Raw genomic sequence first — 21844 nt, 5'->3', positions numbered from 1 at the left:
TCCTGCTCGCACAATCGATTTGACAGCAAACGGGTGGAATTGTTTATTTTCACAAACATAAATCAAATTTCATTATTTTTCTCTTACTTTTTATGGAAAATCAGTCATAATTAAATGGAAATATTTCTGAATGTCTCATTGCCATCTACAGCTTTATTTTGTCTTGCCAAAACGTCGTGTGTAGATAGATAGATAGAATAGATAGATAGAATATATCTTGTTGAAAGACAGTTTTTGGAAAATTTCACTACAAATTGTGCGTAACACATATGCGAACTACAAAACCAATAAAAACTAGTAGATTTGAAATTATCAAATAATTTTAAAAGCGATAAACAAGGCTTCTTGAAAAACATCTGAACGGACCACGACTTTTTCTATCTATTCACCTTATGCCGTTGGAACGATATTATCTTGAAAACGGATCGTTTTGCACAATTTTCTTGCTCTCGCACTGATCGTTTGCCGTTCAATTTCAATTCAATTCTCAACTTTGCTATCGGTTCTTCAACGCTTTTACATCGGGTGCTGTGGGCATTCGTTACCGGCGTAGATTTGTGCTGTGCTTTTCCAGTTGTTTATGTGAAATTGAAACTAAAATTGCGTGTATTGAATTGTGAATTGTGACTTGTTATTATCTGTGGTAAGCTCTTGTGAAATTTGGATGAGAATGCTTTCACTTGTTGTTTAGTTAGGTGAATCGCAAAAGAGCGTTAAGTTCTTCAAAAGACGCTGTGTACAAACTGTGGCTGGTTACATTCGTTTAGTTTATTTGTGATTCATTGAAACTAAAATACTTTACCGCTTGCTGTTCGCAAATGCAAATTGTGTGTGTTTGCTCGAAACAGCCATAAAATGGCCACGGTGTAGCAGCTTCATGGCAAACAAAGCGGCGGTTGCTTGATGGTTCTCCTCTCTTGGTTTTGTTTTAAGGTCAATGCACCGTCATAATATAAAAGTGTGGACAGGTAGGTTGCTGTGAGGGATTACCACACGACATTTCGACCCATCACCGGTGGCAGGCACCAAAGTAAACCATGTCGGATAATGTGAAGGTTTCCATCAAGGTACGGCCGCTCATCAAAAGGGAGCGGGAAAACAAACTTGTATCACAATGGCGCATCCGGGATAATATAATCGCAACGATCGATGGCAATGGCGATCCGTTTGTATTTGGTAAGCCATTTTCCATTCACAACAATGACGTTGTTTCAGTGCCGTTTTTTCATCCTCTTTTGTCCCTTTCCCGAACCGCTCCGCACAGATCATATTTTCGATGAAACGGTCCCCACCCGCCAGCTTTTCGACACCGTGTGCCGGCCCGTCATACTGTCCGCGCTGAACGGTATCAACGGGACGATATTTGCGTACGGCCAGACATCGTCCGGCAAAACGTACACCATGATCGGGAACGATCGGGAACCGGGTGTGGTGCCGCTGACGGCGCGGGAAATTTTCGAGCAGATCAAAAGGATCAAGGAGCGCCAGTTTCTGATCCGTGTCGGGTTTATCGAGATTTACAACGAGAAGATACACGATCTGCTCAACACGGCCAACACGAACCTGAAGATAGTGGAAAACCAGTGCGGCGACGTGTCGGTCAACTCGAAGGAATGCATCACGAACTGCGCGGAGCAGATCATCCAGCACGTGGACGACGGCAACAAGGCGCGCAAGATCGGCGAAACGAACATGAACGAACGGTCCAGCCGATCGCACACCATCTTCCGCATCACGATCGAATCGCGTGTCATCGGGCCGGCCAACGGCGTTGACGGCGGCATGGACAATGAGGCGGTTCAGATCGGCATCTTGAATTTGGTCGATTTGGCCGGCAGCGAGCGGGCGGATCAAACCGGCGCGACAGGCTCACGGTTTAAGGAGGGCGTGTGCATCAACAAAAGCCTCCTGTCGCTGAGCTGCGTGATACAGAAGCTGAGCGAAAACTCGGACAAACAGTTCATCAACTATCGCGACTCGAAGCTGACGCGAATACTGCAAGCGTCGCTCGGTGGCAATGCGGTCACGTCGATGATCTGCAACATAACGCCCGCCGTGGTGGACGAAACGTACTACACGCTGAGCTTTGCGATGCGCGCCAAAAACATCCGCAACAAGCCGAAAGTGAACGAGATCCTGACCGACGCCGCCATGATGAAGCGGCTCGAGCGGGAAATCAAGCGCCTGCAGAGTGAGCTCCGCTCGGAGCAGAACAAAAACAGCAAAATCAAAACGATGGAGCTGCAGAACGCGATCACGCTGCGCACGAATCAGTTCATCAACTCGAACCAGGCGCAACAGTCGCTGGCGGACAATGCCCGGCGCCGCACCTGGTGCCCATCGACGACGGAGATACCACGGCTAGCCCCTGGTCGCCGTCCAACGCCGGATTTGATGGGCGATGGCGGTCGAACGCTGATGGGACCACCTCCTGCGATGACGATCGGTGGCCAGTACCTCGTGACCATGAACGGGGCGACACCCCAGATAGCGATCCGTTCGATGTCGGCCGACGAGGACTACACGGCGGCAACGTCGGGCGATATTCGTGCGAGCGATGGGTTCGCCGCCACGCTCGCCCTCATCGGGGAGGACGAGCCGAACATTCAGTACCGCGAGCTGCTGGACCATCAGGATCTGCTGGCACGGCGGGTACGCTCGAACTCGCCGAACGGTTTGCTCAATCCGTTCTCGTCCTATGGCGATGAGTTTGTGCCGGGCGAGCAGATTAGCTTCGGGTCCGCCTCCGTATCGCCCCTGTCGACGATGGAGCGGGAGCTGCACACGCCGAAAAGCTTGCGGAGAACGCGCCGCTCATCGACCGGTGATTCACCACCACAGTTTAACTACGAGCAGCGGTAAGTCTTGCCGATTCCGCATCACACGCTGGTTGCGATGACCTCGACCTAGCGAAGGGCACATATTTCATTACGCGCAGTTGCTGTTGCGCAAAGGGAAATCGTGCTGTTTTATTGCAAGCGGAAGGGAAGGAAAATCAATGGGAAATTTGTTTATTTTGGGGAAAGCAAAGACAGGCCCGATGTAAATCTCGGCAAACCGTCATCAAACATCATCTGCCTGGGTGGGGCTCATATTGTGCGCACAGCGTCTTGTAGCGACGTGTCGTGTGGCTTGAAATAGATCCAGTGTTTAAAATAATATCCCTAACCGTTTGTTAACCGCATCGCCCCAAGCCACCACGATCGGTCGGCCGGTACGCGTGTTTGGCTGTGAGCAATTCTGGCCAACCCGGTACAGTAGAGTGCGTTAGTACGTACGCGGCGTACATGGGCATCGCGGTTTGGAGAAATGGTTTACGCGTCTCTAAAAATACGCCACACCACTACGCGTCCGACACAATTTCCTCAACGCATGCTGTTTATTTGCTAAGAATCAACTGAACGCAGTAGGTTTGAGGGATTAGAAGGTGGGGAGATATATTTTCCAAAACAAGTCACGAGACGATGGAACTAATTTTAGCTAGCTGCGTATCGAAGACGACGCGTTAAACGCACTGCAATTTAATTAGCTTGGTGTAGCAGTTCCTTTTCGTTTTACATATCTGTGATGTGTGTATGTGCCTTTTTCATTTCTATTCAGTTAAGTTGTGTAGGCTTATCTTAAGAATTAATTAATCTGCGTCATTCGTAACGGCCGCGCATTGGGCCATTGCGTGAACCTTTCCGACTGCAAGTTGCACTATTGCATTTCTCATGTTTCCCGTACCAGGTGAGAAAGAAAGACAACTACACTCACCTCGTCAATCTCTTTCTCTCTCTCTCGCTGCATTTCGATCCTCAGTGGCAGTGAGATGTGCGCGCGCGTTTCGTTAGCAACGCGGAGTCGAATAAACAGTATCGCGCGGGGCAGAGCAAGCGGCGAACGCGATTTCCACTCTCAGCGTGCGGCGCATGCAACCCCCTAAAGGCGAGAGGGTGGTAGATCGAGAAAGGGATCTTTTGTTTATTTTGAGAGGGACATACGCGAAGAGCAAGAAGGTCGTGCCGCGCAGTAGGTGTGTGTGTGTGTGTGCTTGCATCGTTTCGGAGCACACAACAATCCGTGAAGTGTTGCTGTCTTGTCGCTATCGGGGGGTGCAGATGGTGAGTTTAGTGGTGATTTATTCGTAATCGAATGCCGAATATGCCACACCAGGCACGAAGCGAAATGGTTTCCATCGAAAGGTTTCTTACGGATTACTTGGTAGAGAATCTCCAATTAGAAATATCTTTCTTTTTGGGGTGATTTTCCAATGAAAAACGATAACACATCACCACGAAGAGGCACTATTATCGCGAGCCGCCCTGTGATCTATTATCGACACCCGTCCACCCACGCACAGTACACTGATGCAGCAGTGTCGTCACGATAGATAAAAGAAAAGGTGATTTATTAGGTTTCGCGCACTCACTCTCTCTCTTTCTCTACTACGACACGTTGCGTCTTTTGCAGTCGCCCTGCTGCCCAATCGCAACCACGTCCAAAGACGTTAGACCCCGACGTAGAAGAATGCGGAATGCGTTGACACAAACATTCACAAACGGAATCGCACTCAAACACGTTCACGGGGAGAGGTCCAGTTTTTTGCCCGTTCTCGGGCGTATATGGGAGCAGTTTGTTGTTGATGTACCTGTGGAGTGGAACGACGCGGTGCGATTAATTTTTGGACCTTCGGGAGACTAAATTCTGCGGTGCGTGTTCATAAAAAATCTATCTGTAAGCACGAACGGACGATAGATGTCTCATGTGTTTATTGTTTATTTCTCTTCCACGTTTTAAAGAGAGAGAGAAACCGACCTATTCATTTCGATTGTGAAGTGACTGTTTCGTTACATCACGGCGGCATGTCTTAGGGGTCAACGGTCGGCAATGTCCCGTAAATCCCATCTGATCCATCCCATCAATCCAGCAGTTTCCGCTTGTGTAACCTTCCTTGAATTGATATTTCGTCGCTGTGTTGTATTAAAACGGTGTTATTTAATTTAATTTTATTTTCTTCCTCATCCAGGTGCCGGGAGCTGGAACAGGAACTGCTCGAGCTTCAGGAGTTCACCAAGCTAGAAAACTCGGTCGAAACGCAACACCTGAAGAAGGAGCTTGACAAGCGCACGGGTGAGCTGTCGGAACTGAAACACGATCTCGAAAAGAAGGAGCAGCGGTTGGAACAGCTTGAGGAACGGTAAATATCATTTGCATAGCTTTATGGGGCACAGAGCACTGTTCGGGCCCGATCGAAGCAAAGATTGTCCCCATGATTTGATTGTTGGTTGTATTTGTTACGCCTCAAAACATATCAACAACCGTCGCCTGTCTTCTTCTCCCCACGTAATGCTTCATTTGCTTTGCACACCCCTTTTCCCTCCTCCTGCACTTAGCTCACGAACCACCGGGGTCGGGGTGTTGCAGTAGTCGATGCTCAGCGGTTTTTATTCTTTTTCGATTGCTAAACTGATAATGAACCGTGCCAATTGAATGCAAGGTGATCAGAGATTGGCAGTGTACCTTGCCTTGCCACTGAGTGAAGGTGATAATTGGTCGTATTGATGTGATTGGATTGAATATTCTAACCCTCACGAACAACGTTAATATTTGCCTAAAACAGAACACAGTTAAAAAAGTGTGCTTTTCGTGTTTTAATTGTTTTTTATTCATTTATTATTTTTATTGTTCGCTTTTAATCATGTTTTGAGAATCATACAAGCATGTGAAACACAATTTTGAGTTGACAAATGAAGCAAAGCGATTCAAAATTGTCCATAGAAATAAACAACGCAACATGTGCAATGAAATGGAACGCTTTATTGTGCGTCCGTTCGCTATGATTACCTTTCTTCTAACATCCAATGCCCCTATTTGTTCACGTGCCTTCCAGATGCGCCCAGCTAGAGGTTGAACTGAAGGGCCAAATGGCAACGGTGAGCAAGGCGGAAAACGATCTCGCCCTGGCGACCAAGGAGCGCCAGGCAGCGGTACGGGAGGCGGAACTGCACCGGAACCAGCACACCGGCATCGAGTTCGAGTTCGAGCGCTACCGGCAGCGGTCGGAGGCTCGCGAGAAGGAGCTGATCGAATCGCTGCAGGAAGCGCGCAACAACGGCGCAACATCCAACGGCGGCGATAGTTTCAAACTGGACCAAAAGCGCGAAGAAATGAAACGGTTGGAAATGGTAAGTGTTGTGTTGTGCAATGTTGGGAGTTTTGCAATGTCTAATCCTGGTTTTTTGTGTTTTAGCAAAACTATGAATTTACCCTACAGCTGGAAGAATGTAACAAGCAGCTCGAGCAGTTAAAATCCTCCAACCTCGAGCAGCACCGGAAGTTTGAGAATGTGAAGCAGGCCGTTTTGCAGCATTACCAAACATTTTCCGGTGACTTTGCCCAGTCCGCGCTAGTAAGCTCGTTGCGCAAGCTGTTGGTGCTGTCGCCAGATGACGGAGAGCAGGAACATGCAGCTCATTCGAATGGCTTCAACAACACAACGATGGGACAATCCGTTTACGATGGAAACGGAAACGCTACCATGCTCGACGGCAATGCGACCATGCTGGGGGAGGAAAAAACCATCCAGGAGTTGGTCAAAATTGTCGAGCAGCTGGAAGAAACCATTCGCGCGCTGGAGCAGGAAAAGCGAGCCCTGCAGGAAGCGAGCGATGTGCAGCTGGGTGAGCTGAAATCGAACCTTAACGGTGGGCAAACGTCCATCGAGCGGCTGGAGAAGGAGATTGCCCAGTGGAGGGAAAAGTTTGCGGCACAAACGACCGAGTACGACGAGCTGTCGACGCAGCTGATGGACCAGATGCAGGACAATGAAGACCTTCGCAAGCAGTTCGAAGAGGCGAAGCAGACGGCACTGGCGAATGAAAAGGACGTCCAGCGGCGGGAAGAGCTTGAACGTGAGATGGGACTGTTACGTGAATCGCTGGAGAAAGCAAACGCCGAACGAGAAGCGCTGCAGCGTGTGTGTGACTCGCTGCGTGAAGAGGCTAGCGCGCTCAAAGCTTCCATAGAGAGTCACGCTTCTCAGGTGGAAACGATCGTTGCCGAGAAGGAAAAGCTGTCCGTGGAGCGAGACGAAACGAAGAATCGTCTGGAAGAGGCCATTACGAAGCAGAAAGAGACGATAAAGGAGCTAGAAACCGGCCAGGCGGCAAGACAAGCGGAATTAGAGGCAGTAAATGAAGAAATCGATCGATTGAAACAAGAAATTGTAAAGCTAGAAACGTCGATCGGTGAACAGCGTGTGGAAAAGGAGCTGCTCGCTACAGAAAATAGTCGACTTTCGGCACAGCTGGTCCAGTTACAAAAGGAGCAACAGCAAGCGGGCGCAGCGAGTGATCAAAAGGCGCGAGAAGATTTGGAACGGTTGCAGCAGCTGAAGGATGAAACCGATGGGCGTGTTGTACAGCTCGAGGTAGAGCTTGAAGTGTTTAAAAACAAGTTGGACGCTGCAGAGAGCGAACAAAATGAGCGGTTCCAACAGTGGGAAACGGAAAAGCAAGGCTTAGTGAAGGAGATCAGCGAGCTGCAGCTAAGAATGGAAGAGCTGCAAGCATCCCTGCACCAGTTGCGAGAGGAAAAGAACAGTCAGACCAATTTGGTACAAATTCAAACGGAAAAGGAATCCACCCTACAGGAGCAACTGGCCGTTTTGCGTCAGAAGCACGCATCGGAGAAAGCACGCATCAACGAACTGCAACAGAAGGTGTGTGATTATGAAGGAGAAATTGCAGCACTGACTGAACGTGAGGCGAAACAAGGCGAATCTTTCGAATGCTCGCTAAAACAGGTGCAGGAGGAATTGGATTGCGCAAGGAAAGCCCTCGCACAGCTGACCGAAGAGAAAGACGCAATTGCGGCCGAGGAAGCAAAGGTTCGGGAAGAGCTGCTAAAAGCTGCACAAACCGTTGCAGAGCTTCAAAAACGCATTGAAGAGGTGGAGCAGGAGCTGGAATGCTCTCGCTCGGAACTGTCTGCGATTGCTGGAAAGCAAAAGGAAGAACAGCAAAGCCATGAAGAGACTCGCAAGGAGATAGAAAAGCAGCTAGAAATGGCAAACACAGCGCTTGCCAAGATAAAAGAAGACAATAGTGAACTGTTAAAGCGACAGCACGGAGATCGCGAAGATCAGGCGCAATGTGTGCAAGCGTTGACGAAATGCAAGGAAACGCTGGAACAACGATTAGCTGAAAAGGAAGCAGAGCTTGCAACAATCACGTCCGAGCTGGAGACGGCAAGGGCAAAGTGTGAAACCTTGGCAGAAGAGCAAAAGACTGAGCACGAATCGTACAACAGCGCGCGGCAGCAGCTCGACCAGGAGATAGAAGTGCTGAAGCAAATGGTGCAACAAGTAAGCGCCGACAAGGCCACCGTCGAGCGAGAACATTCCGAGTGCCACTCCCGCCAGCAGGCGCTTCAAGGTCAGCTCGAGGAGCGCGAGGTGGAAATGCTGCGCTACATAACCGAGCTGGATGCACTCCGCGCGGAGCAGATCCGGCTGGTGGAGCAGCAGAACGGGGTAAAGCGCGAGCTGGAAGCGAAGGCTGCCGCCCTACAGCACGAGCTCGATTCACTGCAGGGAAACGTGAGTCAGCTGATGAACGAAAACGAGGCACTGCTTAGGGAGCAGCTGGAAGGGGAAAAGAGCCAGCAGGAACGGACCAGCGCCGATGCGGAGGAGCTGCTCAAGCTGCGCTCCTGTCGCGACGAGTCGGAACGGTTGGTGACACAGCTAGAGCGCGATCTTGCCACCGTGCGGGCCGAGCTGGAGATGGTACGGACGGAGCTGCTGGAGGAGAAACGCCGACGGGATGAGATTGAGCAGACCGACAGGGAACGGTCGGAGGCGGTGAAAGAGGAAACGGAACGATTGCGTCACGCTATCACCGCCCTGGAGGATGAGAAGCAGCGGTTGCAGGAAGCAACGGACAGGCTGCGAGTGGAGCTGACAGAGAAAGAGCGACACACGGCCGAACTGGAAGCGCTCCAGCAGCAAAAGGAAAGCGCACTGGACGAGATGCGCAAGGAGAACAACGATCTTACGATCGCGGTGCAGGAACTTTCCGCCAAAATCGTTAATCTGGAGGAGCAGGTCGATAGCAATGAAGCATCGCAGCGGAAAACGATCGATACGCTTGTGCAGGAGCGGCAGGAGCAAGATGCTGCACTGGCTGCACTGAAACAGGCGCTCACGGTGGCGGAGGCGAAGCTGACGGACGTCGAAAAGCAACACGACCAAGTACGGGATGAGCTGCGCGACACGAAAGCAGCGCTGGAGGAGAGTCTAGCGGCACGGTTGCGTCTCGAGGCGGACATTGAAGAATCGTCCAGCGTACGGGACGTGCTGGAGCGCGAGCTGCGCAATCTGAAGAGCGATCTGGAGAGCCTGGATCACAAGCTGGCGAACGAACGGTACGAACAGGAGCGCGCCGTATCCGCCGGACTGCGCCGCGAGCTGGACGAGAAGCGCAAGGAGCTGGAAAGCTTCATGGCCACCGGTCGGCCGTCGCTCGGCGATGGGCGGGTGGTGCAGGCGCTGCGGCGTGAAAACGAGGATCTGCTCAAGCAGCTGAATGAGGTGCGCCAGCTGGACGGGCTGCGGGCCCGGCAGCTGCAGGAACGGGTCGATGAGCTGGAGCGGCTGGAGGGTGAGATTGCGAAGCTGCGCGACGAAATGTCCAGCATGCGGCACGAGTCGAGCTTCAACGAGAAGGTGGAGGAAATAAGCCACCTCCAGAAGCAGGTGCAGGACGCGGAGAAGGTGCGGGAGGAAACGGTGCACCAGAAACGGTCGCTCGAGCGGGCGTTCGATCAGCTGCGGTTCAAGCACCAGTCACTGGCGAAGGAGGTGGACGAGCTGCGCAAAACGACGGACAAGGAGCGCAAGAATCGCCGCCAGAGCACGCATGACGATCGGCGGGGGCTGCTGTTTAACAGCAAGGAAGTGTCCACCATGACGGATCCTACCTGTGAGTGGTTGTATCTTATTTTTTGTGCGGGAATTTTCCACTAATCGGTTGTTTCTTTGCTTTCTTACACTCCAAAAACTGTAGCTGCTGACTGTGCCTGCTCGGAGATGAACGAAAAGATCAAGGAAATGCGCAACAAGCTTACGCTCAAGGACTGTCAGCTCAACACGCAGAAGCTCCTATCGTCCGCCAATCCGCTCAAGAACGAAATCGCCGAAATGCGCCGCAAACTGGAGGAGCAGCACCGCGAAAAGTCACAGATCGAGCAGGAACTGCGCGAAGTGCTTGAGCAGCTGGACCAGGAGCGCAAGGATCGCAAACGCCACTGTACCCAGTGTATGCGGCACAGCCGGCAGCAGAATGCGCGCTGCGATAAGGCGGTCCAGGCGTACCAGCCGACCACCGACAGTCCCAGCACGACGACGGCCGTATCCGTGTCGATTGTGTCCACCGGCAGGAATACTTCGGTGGCGGTGGGCGCTGGTGACGCAGCGGCCAGCGCGGAACTGACGGCACTGCAGAAACGCTGCGAGGAGCAGCAGGAGCAGTACGAGCGGCTGAACGAAAAGTACCAAACGATGAAGCACCTGTGCCGGATACGGAATGACAAGATCAGCAGCCTAAGTGCGGGACTCGCGGAGAAGGAGAACGAAAGCACGAACGTGAACCGCACCGTACAGGTGAGGGAGAGTATTTCACTTGTAATGTGTTTATATGTTTTAATTTATGTATTTTTGAATGCTTTTGGTGGCTCCAGAATGAATGTATTCAGCTTAAGCAACAGCTGAAGGAGGCCGAAAATCGGTACGCCCAGATCTACCACCATGCCGTGCAAATGAGGGGAAAATCGGCCAACAAAGCGGACGTCGGTTTGCAGACGGATAATGACGTAAGTGGGCGAAGTAATACTTGCAGGGGAAGGAACAGAATGTTAACATCCCCCACCCTCCCTTTCTACCGTGTCCCTTTTTAGGCTACCCGTGAGGAAGCGGAAATGTATCGCGTCAAGTACGAACGCTACAAAGCACTGGCGGCTCGACTGATAGACGAAGCTAAAGCAGCCAAAATGAATGGCCAACGGACTGCTGGCGGAGGAGGGGTTTAGTGTCTCCGTTTTCTCGTCTTTTTCACTCATTCCCTTATCCCAAGGAAGGAATGATGGTGGCCAACCTGGAAGACGCCGCATCCCTTTTAATAGTGTTAGTTTGTCTAGTCCCGTCCCGTATAGAAGGTAATTTGGCGAGAAAGTCTTCGCGCTACACACATTCAATGTGCAACGGAGCAACACACACACACACACACTCTGCAATGTGGAGTCGTTTTCGTTGCTTAACTACACTTAAGCAAACCGTCCGCGCCTCCGTGAACCTCGGAACATCCCGTACCGTTGCATTTCCTTTAGCCCGCCTGTAGGTAATGTCCGTTTGTTGTTTTGCGCTTAAGTTAGTTTTGTAGTAAACTTAGTTCGTTCTTTCTTTCTTTGCGCCTATTGCTGTTAATCGGTCACACTTACATATTTTGTAGTAATGTTCCACCGTTAAAGGGCATGAACATGTAAATATGAACCTGATGTTTGTTCGGTGTTCATACATCAAGTGTATATTCAGCTATTCGTTATGTTCCGTACTTAGTGCTGTCTAGTTGAACGCAATATTAACAGCGCTGTAGAACGTTTATTGCTTAATTTGAAAGTGTACCCCATATTTATATTGTGTGTGCCCGTTGTTGTACCTTAGCTTACTCGGAACGGCAGGCGGTAAATATTTATTAACGCTATCCCCGAAACTACTGTGTGAAATGTAATATCGTGAATACAAACCGCCGACCGAGCTAGCAAATCAAACAAGCAAACAAGCAAGCAATAAATCCAACAACAATTTTTTTTCTATTATACATTCAAGTCCTTTCGCGACGCGTCATTCTCGGAATGTATGAAAGAAATGTGATTCGACAACTCTCTATATTCGTTCGAATATTCGTTTTATCCGTAGATGGTCTTGTTTTGTAGGCAGACGACACACAAAGCGTTTGGAAATGGTAATTGTGTATACAGATGCCGTTCTCCAGCATTTTGTTTGTGTACAATGCGGTTGTGCAAACGTTGTAAGGGAACTGAATGTCTCTAAGACCTTGGAGTTAATGTCTAATTTTACGTGTGTTGTGCAATGCTCCTGTACTATTAGCAGGAGCCAATCGTTTATTCGCTTAATTAGGACAAAATTAATAACGCAATGCAAAAACACTCCTAAAATCTTTCCATTGGATCTTTGCACGGTTTTGGTGACGAAAACAAGCAACAAAAATCCTCATTTTAATGCAACCTTCAAGCGTATTCTGCTCTGACGGTGAAGACACACACGCACACACGTATCGCAGCGATTTATTTGTACAGCCGGTTCGGCCAGAATTTGGTTCACTTGGCTGGGAAAGGGAGTAGAATGTGATGTGTTCTTTTTTAACCATATTTAGCTGATCGTTTTAGTGGCCGCGCGGTTTAGTTCTGCTATTGATCGCTCCCGGTGTGGACTCGTTTGTTGCCTCTCTAACCGTCGACACATAACGCACTAAACCATGAAGCTGGTTGCCATCATCCTGCTCGTCGTGAGTCTCATTTCTGTGGCGTTTGCGCAAACCACGCGCACCACCTGTAAGCCAATTACGCGCAAATTGCGCACCACAACGGCCGCACCATAAACTACGGAAAGTGTCTCCCGTCCACGTGTTAGCTGGCCAAGGGACTGATGATCGTCATTGGATGTAGCGTTAAATGAGTTAGAAGTGAATAAAACAGAATAAGAATGTGTGGGAACGTGTACTAATTTGAGAACTGTTTCGTTTTCTTGTAAGCAAAAGCAAATTATCTGTAAACTTACACCAGAAAGAAACATTGAACAAACCAAGCTGACACGGAAAGAGCAAAAAGAAGCGTCAGAAAAAGTATAAAGCCTTCTGAACATACCGTAAACATCCATGCTTTATAATTTCGCTGCATCAAGGGTTCAAGCCCCGAATGACTACCCTGCCATGGGGGTGAATCATTAAGTCACTAAAAGTCAAGCCCATTGCCCAGAGGTACAGGCAGACTCGGACCGACATCGGCTGTTGTGCCAAACAAGAAGAAGAAGAATGCTCCAAAGCTAATTAAAATTATCGGATTGCTCAACACTGATAAGAAGAAAATTCCTCTTCTGGTGCTTAATTGCAAGCTTCGCATTGCTCATCCACAGGCGCCGGATGTGAGGAATTCCTTTTCCACTCCACAGACCATGAGTCGTGGAGTTCTGATTTTTTGGACTACGTGGAATTGTCAGGCCTTCTTACGGGGGATGGGGAGTATTCAATAATTGTGAAAACCTAGGTCAAAATAAGGTCATTAAGTTCTTTTTATTAATCTTATTACAAAATTGCATGATAATACGACTTATCTTTAACACGAAATTATAGATAAAATTATTTAACTTCCTGCTATCATATATGATAACCATAGGCAGGGCACTCAAGGTATATCAAAGTTTATTTGAACCGTTGCGCAAAAGTGCTTCTTGGAAAAGACCGTGGCACCTTCTAAATTCGTGCTGTTTGATGCATGATAGATTGTACATGATGCATGAAGCACGAACCTCCCGACAGTGGTTGGGGTTTCCCGTATATAAACAAGATCCGATAATTGAGAGACATGTTACCGTTCCGTAATACAGACACGATACATACCATGTCTTCATTGATTTCAAAACTACATATGATAGCATAACCAGGGTAAAACTGTACGACGCTATGAGCTCTTTTGGAATTCCGGCCAAACTGATGAGGCTAGTTATAATGACTATGACCAACGTCACTTGCCAGGTGAGGGTTGATGGAGCACTCTCAGGGCCTTTTGCTACCATCAAAGATCTGCGCCAGGGGGACGGACTTGCCTGTCTCCTATCTAACTTGGCGCTAGATCCGTGACACGCCAAAGAATATGTATGAAAATAAGAGCGCTAACACTAACTTGCCTGCTGGCAACTTGCTGGAGGTTCTCGTCAGCGCTACCACCAGGCTCAAATGTCTTGTTTCGAGGGCAAAAGTGCTAACAAATGCTTCACATAAAATAGGCCAGTTTTTCATAAATATACTTCTTCTTCCATTTGGCGTAACGTCCTACGCGGACATGCTGGCCTATACAGGCTTTCGAGACTTAATGCATTACCACGCAGCCGGTTAGTCAATCCTCGCTACGGGGGGACGGTCCTTTCTAGGCTTGAACCCATTACGGGCATGTTATTGAGTCATTCGAGTTGACAACTGTACCATAGGAACGCCCCATATACTAAATATACTAAATACTAATATACTAAAATAGCAAATATACGTATGCGTTTCATCTGAGCCAGGCTCTGATGAAGCAAATATGTGTTAAGATGCTTGATATAATTTATCTGGGCGTTCCTACCCAAATAGCCAGCTCGAACTCCATAGCTGATTTTGGGCTGTTTAACGAAAAATCGTTCCGATGTCGTACTTTGTGGATGATTAAGAGATGAAACGGTACTTGGTGGAACTATACAGGGTTTCCCACGATTTATTGGTCAGTTCCCATGATTTATTGGTGCGTTCCCACGATTTTTTGGTCGTATCCTATAGATTTTTGGTTCGTTCCCATATTTTATTGGTATTTTCCAATTGGATATCAATACAATTGGACCAACAAATTCTGGGAAACGACCAAAAAATCGTGGGAACGCACCAAAAAAATATGGGAACCCACCAAAAATTGATGGGAACCAACCAATAAATCGTGGGAAACCCTGTAAAGCTTTGTAACAAGCACACCCGGCGTTAGGCCGGGATAACGGACTGGCAGACGAAGGCGCGAGACCGTGAGCGGTTTCGGACACTCCTGAGGCAGGCCAAGACCGCAAAGCGGTTGTAGCGCCGGATAAGTAAGTAAGTAACAAGCACACGGTACTCTCTCAAACTCTGCAGCTGATTTGCACTATGTGTGCTGGCTATTTGGGTTGGGTAGATTGGTGACGTCAAACGGACGTCTATAAAACGATAAGAGGAACTGATGTTTTCGCAATATTACATAAACTTCTTGTTTATTCATGTATTGCACTCTTTGCGGGTTATTATTGATAATGCAACACACGTGCGTATGTGCAGGGCAGCAGGTCTGCACCTACTTTTCTAGGAATTCCCTCTACGATTCTTTTTATCAAAAACGTTTCGAAACGTTAAGTATCACCGAGAAGAAGAGACAGAGGAAGGGGTAAAATGAGCAAAAATTCTTGCAGCCAATCAGCGATCCGATCAAACGCGGTAACCTCTAATGATAAAACTAAGTGTAACCGTGGACACGGAGCAAGGCCTATATAAGCAACGTTGAAGTAACGAATCCTAGTCTTAATGTTGTGTTTTGGGGTGAATGTAGCCAGTAGGCTCAAAGTATAAAACAAACTGAATGTCGAGCAAGTTGTACTAGCAAGAGAGGAATAGCAACTAACGCCACCGAGTATCACGTATGTGTATCTACCCTCTGTGTAAGTATATGAATATGTGTGTGTATCTGTTCCATGTAAAAGGATATTTGTGAGAGTGCGTTCGTGCGTCCGACCGTGCGTGTGATGTAGTCTTTCATCCTGTTTACCGTTTCCTTCCTATACAACTTGTCTAACGTCCTGGATCAAAGTGTGCGTCCGTCGTCCTTTATTTGTGCAATTGCAATTGGAGTAAGTTAACTCATGCTATAGATCTTGTCAAGTCTCACGCTGGATACTCTCGTAACTCTGGCTCAATGAACTATTTCAAGGGCATACTTTATCGCTCGCGCAAACACCATACAGTATTGCAGTGTTCAGGTGCCAGATGTGGTATGCAAGATTAGAGAAAAATATGTCGAGATCTATCACTTCTAGGAAATTAACACCGAGCTGCAACAGTGACCAAGGTAGTAAATCCTTAGCAGTAGTAGTACGACCATAGCAGTAGTCGTCGTCTGCTGTTTATAAGCAGCCGACAAAAGCACATACAAACACGCACGCAATACGCACGACAAAATTTACGCAAAAATCATTTCTGAAGGTATTCACTTCCTTCCTAGGTGAGCCTCTCGCGAGCAACCGCATAAGATGTCCGATATTCGAGACATGATAAAACTGGCCAGCTTGATGGTAAGTAGTAGTAGCATTCACCAAACGCCTCGAAAAACAACAATGTCCAGCTTATTTGATCACGATCACGCCAAATTGTTGCATAAAATCGTATTTCTTGCTTGAGTCGTTAATACTACGTTTAGGAGTCGTTCAATGCATTAAGTGACAGTTGGAAATAGACCGTAGGGCTGCATTTGTTTCTGGTAGTTTTATTTACTTGTGCGAGTAAATATACATCTGCATGTACTTTCCTTAATTTCGACAGGCCCTAGCTGACAGCGACGATGAGGACGAGGATGTATTTGGATCAAATTTAATGACGCCCATCCATATGATTGTAAGTAAAATGCCTTCGTTTAAAAGCATGGGTACACTAGCTGGTATGACCTGTGTACTCATGCTTTAACGTTTACAAATACTCACGAATCGTAATATTTTCATTCTTGAACTTCCGGATTCTAGGCCGCTATAGACCGGATGCATCGTCAAAGAAATTCAACTGACCATCGCACGGCTGCCAGATCCGGACGGTCGTACAATGCGAGCGAACGGTGCTGCTGTAATTGCCGCCACTCGAACGCTGGCAACAGCACCAATGGACGACAAATGGTTGTATATCAAACAGCTGACGATGATACTGACGAGCCGGGTTCGTCTGCCCACCGCCCTTCCAACCGCCAGCCCTCTATACAGTATGTACTATCACCGAATTCGACCGATCGCCGTATTATGGTACCGTCAAACAATGCGATCCAACTGATCAGCAGTGATGGCAGAATCGTCAACAGCAGCCCACAAGGAATAATATTAGAAGAGATACATGAAAGAAAAGAAAATATTGGATTCGGATTCAGTTATTCACCCTTTCTTGGTTTCGGGGTTAACTTGAATTCATCAAATGAAGACAGAAAAATGCGAAGAGTTCATTATTTGCCTTTATATGGCTTTGCGTTTGGGAACGTGTAAGAGCCAAACACTGGGTAAAAGATGGCCATTTCTAATAATGAAAAGGATAATGTTACAACAATTCAATGATTGAGATGTCGAGCCGCGTTTAAATGATATCAACGGCCTTTTTGTAAGCAGAATCAACACACATGAAAAAAAAGCTCGTTCTTCTTTGCTGGAACCTTGAATCAAACCACACTTGTGTGAGCGCAATTTTCATACCTGCAAAGTATTTGTGTATGGTTCGATTAAGCCTTTGTATTCGAAATTGGCGTACAAATAAAAGAATAGACAGTCCCCTGCACAAAGTGGCCTTGGGTAAATAACAGCAAATCGGCTCGCGGCAATCGCGGATGGCATTGCCATGGCATGGCACATTGGTGGATACGATTCCCATACCTGATTGTAGAAAAAGATCTGCTTAAGGAGGTTGAGTGGAGAATGATATTGGAATAGTCAAACATGGAACGCAAATATGGAAACAATTCCAGAATTGGTTTGTGTACGATACCAGTTCCAGAACTGGAATGAGTTCAGAATCATCTCCGTGGCATAAATTAAGCATCAATTATAGGATCTGTATAAGTTCCTGATCAATTCCAGGACAGATTCGTAATTGGTTTCAAAAATGGTGTGAGTATGGCATCAGTTTCCGGTATGGGTTTGGAATTTTAGGATCAATGTAGGATTGATATAGGAACTGCTTTAATACCGGTAATGTTAAAGAACCAGACTCTCTTCATGTGCCCCAAGGATGTGTTGGGCTTCTGGGTAGTCCGTTATATAAAAATAAACCTTTATCCACACTTAGGATTTTGTTAGGGCTCAACCTTTTGGCTCGGTAGATCGCCGCCGCTGACACTCGATGGTAATGGGTCGAAATAAGAAATTTCGTACACGTAAAAGGATACCTGCTGAACGTTAATGTTTAGCAGTGTTTGTCGTGTTATGGCATTATGACCAATATTGCCATGACCTGAAACCGTTGTGCACGGTTTAAGCGATAGCTATCGCTCTTGACATGCGGTCAGTTTCAAATAAAAAGGAATGCGCAGCTCGCGCTGCGCATGATTTAGCGTCCAAGCTCCAACTAAACACATCGTGTTTATATATTTTGAAAGAACATAACATGGCGATCCTGCCAGGAGCAACAGCAACATATTGGGAAAACGCTAAATATGGCATACGTGCAGAAGTGATATTTCTTACATTGTGACATCAAAAGAGCAGCAGTAGCAAAGTGCGGTGTAATGTGTTCATATAAAAATGCGTCACATGATTGAACCAGAGCAATAGTGTTTGGCGTAAAAAAAAAAAAAAAAAAAAAAAAATCGAAATAACTGTTACTGTCATCGCCTCACTGAGTTCATCGCCTACTGAGTGTAAAAAAAAAAAAAAGTTAACGTGTGAAGAGCAGCCGTTCCGGCCCTCTTGTGACACCAGTTCGCTGTATTAGTGTGCATGTAAAAAAAAAAAAAAAAAGAAGAAGTTTTGGTGACAAAACAAACAACGCCCCTCATCGTGAATCATCGTGTTCGTTGTCTAGTGTGTGTGTGTCAGGCAGAAATTTTTGAAAACAATACGAGCAACACCCTCACCGTCGGATCATCGAGTTCGTCGCTTTTGTGTGCAACAGGCAAAAATTTTGGTGACAATCGTGTCTTTGTTTATTGTACGTGCCAGGCAGAGGTTTTGGGTAACAATACAAGTTACACCCTTACCGAGGATCATCGAGTTCGTCGCTTTTGTGTGCATCAGGCTAGAGTTGTGGTGACAAAACAAACAACGCCCCTCATCGTGGATCATCGTGTTCGTTGTCTATTGTGTGTGTGTGTCAGGCAGAAATTTTGGACGACAATACGAGGAACACCCTCACCGTCGGATCATCGAGCTCATCGCTTTTGTGTGCAGCAGGCTAAAACTTTGGTGACAAGACAAACAACTCCCGCAACGTCGATCATCAAATCATCACTTTAGTGTGTGTACAGTTACGTGAAAATTCCTAATCGAGCAGCCTATCTCGCCTTTGTCTACCGACAACCTAATGAAGAAAGCAACCCGCAGCGCTGTGGATGAGCGGAAAAGTGCGATCAGAAACAAAACAACAAAACCGAAGGTGAGTACAGAATTGGTGGCGGCTGTGGGTTCGGTAGTGTTCAGACAAAACACTTGCAACAAGCAGACAAACAAAAACGCGACAATGACGACAAAACTTGACTTGAATTTAGGATTAAAACTAATTAAACCATATGATGGTAATTCAAAAGACCTTGCGAATTATATAGAAAGTGTTGAGTTGTTTCGAGAATATTCAGAAGGTGTAGATGAGCATCACTTTTTAAAATTTTTGAGAACCACACTGACAGGCGTAGCACATGGAGTTATCACTCCTGCTAATACAATTGAGGAGGCGCTTAAACTCCTAAAAGAAAAATTCGCTGTAAAAATGACACCTTTGGCGGTGGAACACGAGATGGGAACCAAGAGGCAAGGAAAGCGTGACATTTCCGAGTATGGGTCAGAAATTGAAGCTTTGTCTGCAAAACTAGCAGCGGCCCATGTTTCAGCTGGAAATTTTGTTTCGGAAGGTTCTGCGAAAAATATAGTGGAAACAACAGCTATACGTGCGTTTATAGGGGGACTATCCAATCCAACAACAAAATTTTTTCTGAAAGCAAGAAATCCTCCCACACTAAGCAAGGCGATTTCTGATGCTTTGGAATGTTCCTCTGAATTTGAAAACAATGATGGAAACCATGATGCATTGTGGAACCATCGACAAAACTGGTACAATCGACCACCCATGCGAGCCCGAGGTGGTTATCGCCGACCATCTGGTTTTCGATACTTAAGAGGAAATCAAAGGGGAAACAATAATGCATTTCGTGGAAGTTCATCATTTTTGCCAAATAGGTCAAATCCAAACAACACACATCAACACGAAAACTTTTCAGCCAATGATGCACCAACGCAGGAAGAGGAAGACGTAAATTTGTTGGATTTATTTCGTTGATTTTGATATAATCAAAACCGTTAAAATTTTTGGTCACCTTTTTTCAAAAAAAAATCCAATTTATTATCGATAGCGGAGCATCTTGTTGCATTATTGCACAACGATGTATTCCCAACCATGTATATATTAATCCTCATAATAAGTTTATGGTCAGAGGCCTTAATGGCAATACTCAAACTATGGGATATATCGACACGACAATAACTATTGATAATAATAAATATCCTATTCGTTTTCATGTACTAAATAATTTACCGTCAGATATTAATGGGTTAATTGGTACCAATTTCTTAAAACAATTTAATGCTATTTTTGATTTTTCTAAAATGAAAATTTCTTTTACCCCACCTAAATATTATAATAATTTTCATATACCTGCAAGAACTGAATTACTTACATATGTTGATACAGATACAACTGAAATGTCTGTAATAATGAGTGAACAATTATCGCCACATGTTTTTGTTGCCAACAGTTTAGCAACACCAATAAATGGGAAACTTCCTGTTAAGTTAGTTAATTTTTCAAACAAACCAACTTCCATTAAAAATTTTAAACCAATAATTCAACCTGCTGAAGCTTATAATATAATTGAATTTAAAAGAAACGATGAAAATACTGACAGGGCCAAACAACTTCTTAAAGAATTAAATTTAGCACATTTAACAGATGATGAAAGAAAAATGATTTCAAAATTGTGTTTAAAATTTAACGATATTTTTTGTCTCAATAATGACGTTCTTAAACCTTCAAGCTGTCTTCAAGCTAATATTAAAGCAAAAACTAATGTAACACCAAGCTATTCAAAGCAATATCGGTTGCCATATTTTCAGAAAAGTGAAACAGAAAAACAGATTAATAAAATGCTGAATGAGAACATAATTGAACCCGCTCAATCCGACTGGAATAGCCCTATTTTATTGGTACCTAAAAAATCATCAAATGATACGAAAAAATGGCGGCTAGTAGTAGATTATCGGAAAGTAAATTCAGTTATACAAGATGATAAATTTCCACTTCCTAATATAGAGGAAGTAATTGATTCATTGGCTGGTGCCAAATATTTCTCGCACCTTGATTTGTCACAAGGATACTACCAAGTTCAACTTAATAAAGAGGACCGGCCAATAACAGCATTTACCACAGCAACGGGCCAATATCAGATGACAAGATTACCTATGGGTCTTAAAATCAGCCCATCAACTTTTTCGAGGCTTATGACAATTGCTTTGTCAGGACTAAATCAAGAAAAATGTTTGGTTTATCTTGATGACATTATTGTTTTCGGGAAAAACTTACAGGAGCATAATACAAATCTTATTGCTACCTTTACTAGATTACAAAAAGTCAATTTAAAATTAAATCCTGAAAAATGTCATTTTCTAAAAAAAGAATTGGTTTATCTTGGACATTACATTTCTAATGAAGGGATAAAACCTGATCCAGCAAAAATTGAATGTATTAAGAATTGGCCTGTACCAACCAGCGCAGATCAAGTTAAACGATTCATTGCGTTTGCCAATTACTATAGGAAGCACATACAAAATTTTGCTAGCATTTGTATGCCGCTTAATATGCTCACAAGAAAAAATGTTCCTTTCAAATGGACTCCAGAATGTAATCAATCATTTGAAACACTTAAACAAAAATTTATAAATCCACCACTTTTAGACTTTCCGGATTTCAGCGAAAATAATAAATTCATATTACATACGGATGCATCGGGAACAGCCATCGGTGCAGTCTTACAAAATAAAAATGGGAAACCCATAGCTTATGCA

The 21844-nt window shown here is 45.9% G+C and overlaps 3 protein-coding genes across 5 annotated transcripts; all 3 read left to right on the top strand.

Annotated features, from left to right (window-relative positions):
• The first annotated feature begins 490 nt into the window (after window positions 1–490).
• Window positions 491–11865, top strand: LOC120897989 (centromere-associated protein E). The gene is made up of 9 exons (XM_040303299.1): window positions 491–643; window positions 934–1176; window positions 1265–2858; window positions 5009–5179; window positions 5873–6167; window positions 6233–9965; window positions 10050–10645; window positions 10723–10854; window positions 10939–11865. Exons 2-9 carry the CDS (start codon window positions 1038–1040, stop codon window positions 11068–11070), a joined length of 6792 nt encoding a protein of 2263 aa, XP_040159233.1. The 5' UTR covers window positions 491–643; window positions 934–1037; the 3' UTR covers window positions 11071–11865.
• A 3249-nt stretch (window positions 11866–15114) lies between these two features.
• On the top strand, window positions 15115–17975 carry LOC120898172. 3 transcript variants are annotated; one of them, XM_040303688.1, is made up of 4 exons: window positions 15115–15490; window positions 16051–16120; window positions 16368–16439; window positions 16565–17974. In XM_040303688.1, the coding sequence occupies exons 2-4, from the start codon at window positions 16079–16081 to the stop codon at window positions 17066–17068; spliced, it is 618 nt and encodes a 205-aa protein (XP_040159622.1). In that variant the 5' UTR covers window positions 15115–15490; window positions 16051–16078; the 3' UTR covers window positions 17069–17974. The 3 variants fall into 3 exon arrangements, with proteins under 3 accessions (XP_040159622.1, XP_040159799.1, XP_040159709.1); XM_040303865.1 differs by lacking the exon at window positions 15115–15490 and adding an exon at window positions 15605–15679 and having other exon boundaries at window positions 16565–17975; XM_040303775.1 differs by lacking the exon at window positions 15115–15490 and adding an exon at window positions 15701–15897 and having other exon boundaries at window positions 16565–17975.
• A 23-nt stretch (window positions 17976–17998) lies between these two features.
• Window positions 17999–20945, top strand: LOC120898113. Its single transcript, XM_040303557.1, has one exon. It carries the CDS (start codon window positions 19095–19097, stop codon window positions 20061–20063), a length of 969 nt encoding a protein of 322 aa, XP_040159491.1. The 5' UTR covers window positions 17999–19094; the 3' UTR covers window positions 20064–20945.
• Window positions 20946–21844: the final 899 nt, after the last annotated feature.

Source organism: Anopheles arabiensis, chromosome 2 (genome assembly GCF_016920715.1).
Source record: "Anopheles arabiensis isolate DONGOLA chromosome 2, AaraD3, whole genome shotgun sequence".
In the NCBI taxonomy this organism is placed as follows: Eukaryota; Metazoa; Arthropoda; class Insecta; order Diptera; family Culicidae; genus Anopheles; species Anopheles arabiensis.
The sequence above is the reverse complement of the archived record's forward strand: the minus strand, read 5'-3'. Positions and strand labels throughout refer to the sequence as shown.